Source organism: Myotis lucifugus, unplaced genomic scaffold (genome assembly GCF_000147115.1).
Source record: "Myotis lucifugus unplaced genomic scaffold, Myoluc2.0 scaffold_3474, whole genome shotgun sequence".
In the NCBI taxonomy this organism is placed as follows: Eukaryota; Metazoa; Chordata; class Mammalia; order Chiroptera; family Vespertilionidae; genus Myotis; species Myotis lucifugus.
In genome coordinates, this window is record NW_005874522.1 from 1 (window position 1) to 7,400 (window position 7,400).

The 7,400-nt window shown below is 44.1% G+C and overlaps 1 protein-coding gene across 1 annotated transcript in view; it reads left to right on the top strand.

Annotated features, from left to right (window-relative positions):
• Positions 1-3,200: 3,200 nt before the first annotated feature.
• The window catches only part of LOC102427433 (T-lymphoma invasion and metastasis-inducing protein 2-like), a gene marked incomplete at its 3' end in the record, with an annotated part of 4,521 nt that continues 321 nt past the window's right edge, over positions 3,201-7,400 (top strand). The window contains exons 1-4 of the mRNA XM_006108770.3: positions 3,201-3,363; positions 4,740-4,844; positions 5,040-5,118; positions 6,781-6,873. Coding sequence (XP_006108832.2) covers positions 3,220-3,363; positions 4,740-4,844; positions 5,040-5,118; positions 6,781-6,873 — 421 coding nt within the window. The remainder of the gene's footprint in view (positions 3,364-4,739; positions 4,845-5,039; positions 5,119-6,780; positions 6,874-7,400) is intronic.

Genomic DNA, 7,400 nt, shown 5'->3' on the forward strand with positions numbered 1-7,400 from the left:
GGGTAAGGATTAAACCGGGAGGAGGGTTTTCCAGATGGCTCCTTTTGAGGCGCTGCTCTCCAACAGCTCCTGTTCCTTTTAAAGAATGTGGGAGAATGTTCTCTCCGGCTGGTTGAAAATAAAGGGTGTGTATTCCCAGCCTGGATAGCATTGTCCCTTGAGGGAATCAATCAGTTTTCTGTCCAAATGGGCAAAACTTGTCACAGCCTAGGAGAGCTTAAATCAAACAGCCTTTTCTTTTTCTGGTTCAAATGAATGAATCAGCTGCACATTCTCGATGCTTCCCTTGCATAAGCAGGTTTTACCTCTGTAATTGCATACACTCTGGGATGTGTGTGTGTTAGACACAGAAAAAATTATAAGTTTTCATGGAGGTGTCTCTTGAGCGGGTCTGAGTCCCTCTTGGCCTTGTTGGGCGCCTTCTCTTCTGCCGTCCACGCCACCTTAGGTGAAGGGTGGACTCAGGAGGAGATTCCTCAGAGCTGCTGTGGGCACAGAGCCCTGATTAATTGAGTATAAAATGTGTATTTCTTTTGTCCTCCCTTCCATCTCTGCATCTCCCTGCACACTGTTCTCTTGTCCAGAACTTCTTCCCTGGCAATAATCTGTTAATTTCTCCTCTTGACTTTTTAGGGAAGATTAAGAAGTTGACACTGTAGAAACAGATTTGAATAAGATACGGGAAATGGACAGCTTTTACCTTGCAAGCCTATGTATGACCGAAGTTCTGGGTGTTTCCAAGTCAGCACCCACGTGTTGGGTGTGTCCTGGGTGCAGGACGCACTGTGTTAGGGCGGAAGGAGACCGGAGGCTCTGCTGTTATGTCAGTCATCCTAACACCTGGGGGCGCCCGAGCAGCTGTGGCCAGGGACACAGGCCAGAAGCTCATCGAACTGCGTGGCCTTGGGGGAGGGGATGGGTAGCATTTGAAACAAGGGTGAAGGCTATAAATGGTGTCAGCAATGCAGCTGTGGGACATGGTCCTGAACAAGAATCCGGAGGCAAACATGGCTTCACTCCTGGGTGGGGAATGAATGGCGGGCATGTGTCCTGCATAACAGAAAGGAACTGGGGCAGGCAGGTGGCATCCTTTCTGTGGGGAGGTGACTGCCGAGCTAATATTTCCGTCTGGTGTCGTGGTGGTAAGCAAACACTGAAGCCAGGTTCTCAGGTTCAGATCCCCACAATCCCACAGTCATAGCTCCTGTGTGCGCTTGGGCAAGGTTCTAGAATTTTCCCAGCCTCATTTCCTCACCTGTTAAATAGAGGGCTCTGACGCTGATTGCATCGGCCCTGTGTGCCGGCCTCTCTGATGGACAGCGGGGGGTGGGGCCAGGAGGGGTAGTTGTGGGTTTGCATTTCTCGTGTCCCTCTCCCACCCGTCTGTCCTCAGTCACATTTTTCCTGTTCTGTCCCCAAAGTGCCAGATGAAATGCTTTGCGGCAGGAATCGGGACTCTGATCTCCGTAGTGTGGTTTCTAACTCCACAGTGACCCCTGCTGGGGTTTTGGTTGGATTCTGCGTAAGCCTGGTCTGCGAGGTTGGCTGCGCCTTTAAGCAGTACCTGCCGGTTGCTGCCTCACCTGGTTGAAAACCACAGCTCACTGCTCAGATGACAAGAAGGACCTGGGAGGTTTTCCCAGAGGAGAGGACGCGGTCCTGTGAGATAGGGACCCTTCAGGAGAGCGTGGTGTCCGTGCTGCTTCTCCTGCCCTTGGCTCCCGGCATCTGCTCCTCTGTCTCTTTTTTCCTTTCGGTTTGCCACGTGAGGTTCATATTGATCCTGGGCTGTCATCATCTGTCCGGGAAAATGTACAGAAAGTGGCAGATCCATGGCAGGTCCAGAAATGCCTCTCAGCGATGATCAGCACATTTAAAAACAACGGCACAACCCTTGCCGGTTTGGCTCAGTGAATAGAGTGTCGGCCTGTGGACTGAAAAGGTCCCGGGTTTTATTCCGGTCAAGGGTCCGATGCCTGGGTTGTGGGCTCAATCCCCAGTGGGGGGTGTGCAGGAGGCAGCTGATCAGTGATTCTCTCTCATCATTGATGTTTCTCTCTCTCTCTTTCCCTTCTCTGAAATCAATAAAAATCTTTAAAATAAATAAATAAATAAATAAATAAAAATAAAAACGATGGCACAGAAAGATAGGTCTTCCCTTGCTTGCCTGAACCTGTTTTTTTTTAAATTTCTTTAATATATCTATTTTTGTTTTTAACTACTACATAGGAGGATCTTTGACTTTTTTTTTTAATGCATGGAGTTCAAAGTAAAATCATCCATCGATAAGAACTTGAATGTGTGATGAGGATATAGAGTTCTGTGTAGTATTGAATCCGTATGTAAGGTTCCTGCTGTATAAGGTGTTTTCACACAGATGGTCTCCTTTGCTCACACATTTGTACTGTTAGTTAATAACCTGATGCAACTATATGAATAACACCTGCTTCCACGGAGTAGGACACGGGATCAGCAAGGGGCGTGTCCTGTCCGGGTCACCGCGTGCTGGTCGGGCGTTTGTGGCTGGAGAGTCAGGTCTCTGCTTCACCACCAGACCCATGTAACCTGGTCAGAGGAAAGCATTTCTGATTTACTTGCTAAATGTTCACTAGTTTTCTTTATAAATTGTTGGAAGTGCAGGTTAGCATGAGGTCATTGAATGACTGTGATGACGAAATTTAGAAACAGCCTGTTCGGAAAAGGCCGATGTTGGGGGATGATTTCTAAAAGGATATGCAGATGTGGAACAGCTGAAGGACAGAAAAAACGTTCCCCAGGATCAAGGGCTGATTTTTAGAAACGAGTAGAAATTAGGGAGAAGGAAAGTGTGCTTGGCTTAAGTGCGCTCAGGGGTAGGATGCAGGCGGGCATCTGTGGCCGTGGATGAGAGTGTAGCAAAATTCACGAGGATCATGGCTTAGAGGCAGTTAAGAGGCAGAGCGCGTAGTGGCCAGAACACGGGCCAAGGAGTCAGTTGACTTCCACTCGGCCTCCCTGGGCATCAGTTCCATGTGGGTTAAACGAAGAAGGAAAAACAGCTTGTCTGACAGCCCCAGAGGGTCAAGAGAAGCCAGAGGTGGAAGGAGTGTGAAAGGTTTATGATAAAATAATGCCGTAAATGAAGGGGATATGATTTCAGTAGTTTCCCTCATTTTAAAAAAATCAAGTCAGTCTGCATTTCCTTTTGGAATCTGAAAACAGGTCGATGAACTTCTGCACATGTGCAGCTCAGCAGTGGATGGTGCTCCCCGCGACCACCCATGGGAAGTCCAGACCTACATTCACTTCCAGGACAGTCAAGGCGTTACCGTGGTGATCAAGCCGGACCACAGGGTGGAAGACATTTTGACGTTGGCATGCAAGGTAATGGGTTTCGCTGCAGAGATGTAATTCTGAAGAAGAAGAATCATTAATGTCGCATCCCTATGCCTTCTGAGTCTGTGTGGTTTTCAGGCCTCACTTTCTACACCAGGGAAATAGTAACTTATTAATGGACGTATTTATGAGCATTCTCCGTGTCCATCTTTCAGAAGTCAGAATTGCTAGGGCAGGGCCCCTCATCTTCATGAAGAACCTGAGCTATTCACTGAGATTCTTTAAGTCCCTTTCTGTAGAGAATACATCTGAAGGCTGTTGTTATTTAAGTTACTTGGAGATGGTGCCCTAATCTTGGAAGTAGTTTGATTTGATCCTAAGTAGTTTTACCAAGTTTCACTGGATTAAACAAGTAACTTGATACCATTCGCAGTGGTTTCATGCAGACTGTTATGAGATGTTTTATTCATTATTCAAATTGGGCTTTATTTCTGAAAAGGTAGCGTATGATCAGTCACTGAGACAAAAACAGACTCAGCACCATCAGGTTAGATGTTTTTAGACCACCAGGTGGCAGAGGAGAGCTTAAATATTTTTAAGTTTTCAGAGAAAGTACAATCAACTATATGAAAAGGTAAAAAAGGCACGTAGAGCTTGGTAACTCTTTACCATGCACACTTAATAGATGTAGATGATCCTTAATTTCAGTCCTCCCTTGTCACTTTGATTTAAGCCTTAGTATACCAGACATTTACATATGTTACTCATGAATATGAATTTCCTTTTCCTTCCATTATGTAAGGTTTTTTTAGTCAGTCAACAATGTTGTTTTATAGCAATGATGCCACGTGTATGTGGGTACATGTTTTCCTTTTAAAAAAATTTTAGAGTAGGAAATTCCTAATTCTGAAGTCTATAGAATATGAGATTTTTCACATTTCACTAATTTCTCTGCTTTAGTAGTGGGAAACAACTTAAAGTTAGATACAACCAATATGTAAAGAGATAGCATGTGCTGAAATAGTACGTTGCAGGACTGGGCAAAAGTAGGATTATAGCTGTGGTACAAATATATAATAAATAAATAGCAAATAATAAATAAGAATAAGCCCAGTGTTTCACATACTCACAACTATAGCCCTACTTTTGCCCATCCCTGTATATTCTATTGTCAGATATCTGGGACTAGAACCTCTTAAAATATATATCTCTTGCTTTTAGTGATAAACAGTATCATTTAGAGAAAACTTTGAAAATAATTGTCTGTCTTGCCATTTTTAAATTCAAGCTCTTATATATGGTTTAAACTCAGCAACTTCCATATGGCATTTCATTTTTTAGACGTTTCCACTTGGATTTCTAATGAGCAGGGATGAATTTAGAAAGAATATTTACAACCTGAGTGACTGTCCCTTTCCTTCCAGATGAGGCAGGTGGAACCCAGCCACTATGGCCTGCAGCTTCGAAAGCTGGTGGATGAAAACATCGAGTACTGCATTCCCGCCCCCTATGAATACCTGCAAGAACAGGTGGGCGGGAGTCAGCCGTAGGACCAGAAGTCGGAGCCACATCCATGGCCTCCTAATTTAAAAAATCAGTAATTTGGAGGGTGGGGTGGGGGTGGTTCCTGTTTAAATTAGGCGTCTAGTTTGGAAACAGTCGAGATCCATTTCCAAGATTCCGTGACATCAGATCCCTGGCCTTGTTGTTTGCACCTTTCGTAGGTTTATGACGAAATAGAAGTCTTTCCGCTGAATGTGTATGACGTGCAGCTCACGAAGACGGGGAGTGTGTCTGACTTCGGTGAGCATAGCGACGCCCTTACTATTCTGTCCTAGTTTGCCATGGTACCTTAAGACCTAATTTTTTTCCCTTAAATTTTCATTTTCAGAAATTATGATAGTAGTTTCTGAACTTGCTTTATCTTCTTCATTTTTATTTATATTAGCAGACTAAAAAGGTAGGCATTGATACTAGGGTAAGAGGCCAAAGTAATTGAAAGGACTAAATGGGAAAGTTGATGAGAAATTGGAAATGGTGGCGATAGCACATTAATGAATTTGTGTGCCAGGTGCTGTTCTAGACTGATCAGCTCAGGATCATGTGACAGCTCTTTTCATCCCAGCGTCTTGCTCCCAGCTCACTTTCACCCGCCCGGAGTGCAACCCTTCCTGCCCCCTCCTCGTCCCTCCCTGGGGGTGTAAATCAGACCTGTCCTTCAAGAACTAACGGAAGGCCTAAGTTTCCTGAAGAAGCCTGTTTGATTGCTTTAGCCTCAGTTTAACAACTCAGGGTCAATACTCCCCAAATCACTTTGAAATGTGTAATTCTTGCCTTTCTGTTTATCTGTATTTAAGCTGGTTTTGAGCTCTCTATAGACTATGCTCATGTATAAAGTTCATTTCTGTCTTTCGTTCTGTCTTTTATCATAGGAACTCAATAATTAGTTAATCATCAATAGAAAGACTATTTCTTATTTTGTTAAATGTATTATTAATATACCCATCTTTCTTAAAATGACTCAAGCTGATCAAATTCTACTCACTGTTTATTATGTTAAAATTTCCTTTTTATGATTTGGTCTTTGTTTCTTATCACATTGAGGGCCAGCACTCTATCCATCCAGTATTTTCCTATCTCCTTAAGATGCCTAGCCTGATATACTAGTATATACAGTTATTTCTTAACAAGTATTTTTTTCATTGAACTGAATTTGGCTTGTTTCAATAAGAGTAGTTTTTGTTCTTAACATTAAAAAATTAAAATTGTGGTGAAATACACATAACGTTTGCCATCTTAATCATTTTTTAGAATGGTTAACAATGGCGGTTCAGTGTACATTCACATTGTTGTGCAACCATCACCACCATCCATCTGCAGGACTGTTTTCATCTTGCAGAACCAGAACTCTGTACCGATTAAAGAGTAACTCCCATTCTTCCTCCCCCAGCCCCTGGCAGCCCCCCTCATACTTTCTGTCTCTACACATTTGACCACTTTGGGTACCTCCGACAGTTATTCGTTCCTTTGAGCCTGGCTTATTTTCACAGAGTATTATGTCCTCCAGGTGTGTCCATGTTATAGCATGTATCAGAATGTCCTTCCTTTTGAAAGTGTGAGTAATGTTCCATGGCATGGACATACCGCAGTGTATCCATTCATCTGTGGATGGACAGGTGGGTTGCTTTGGCTTTTTGCCTGGTGTCAGTCACGCTTCTGTGAACATGCGTGTATGGATGGCCCCTGTTTTCAATAAGCTTGTATTTGTGTTTATTAAACCTTTAGATCTGACATGGTCCTCTTTTTCTGATCCTGCCAGCTATTTGTGCTTTCAAAATAGTTGTGACTTAGACCCTCTGCATACTGTGCTTGTAAGAATAGACGTTGGAGAAGACGCTGCTGAGCTGGGAAGTTGATCGGGGAGATGAGCTGAGGTTTGTGTTTCCCTTTCGCGTTTGTCCGCAGGGTTTGCCGTGACCGCCCAGGTGGATGAGCACCAGCATCTCAGCCGGATCTTCATCAGCGACGTCCTCCCCGGCGGCCTGGCGTATGGAGAAGGTCCGTGCGGCGCCTTCCCGCCCACTCAGACCCGTGCAGTGCAGTCTCCACAGTGCAGGCTCCTTCTTCCACTTGTGCCAGAAAGTGGTTTTCCCTAGAATTTTAAAGAAAGTACACTTAATAGTTTCATTGCAAATACATATGCATATGTGTGTGTACACTTTGGCAGTGTTTACTAAAATACCTTTCATTTTGAAAATGTCATAGAATCAGCTGTTAAACCGTGTATACATTTTTTGGGGACAGACACCCTGTACATACACAGAGAGCACATACATGCATATCACACAGACGGACAGAGGAAGATGTGAGAGCCAGACAGGCAGGCAGACACAGATAAAACAAGTGTCATTTCCCAGGGCACTTCACAGCAGAGAAATAAGGAGGACAGTTCATTTGAATGGCTCTCAGATCATTTCCCTTTCAAACTACTCCGTCTGATCCCAGCCGCGAGAGAGCGGGGATTTGTTATCAGTGGCATCCAAATACATTTCTGGCACTTTTCTTTTGAAGGTAGCAACTGAAAC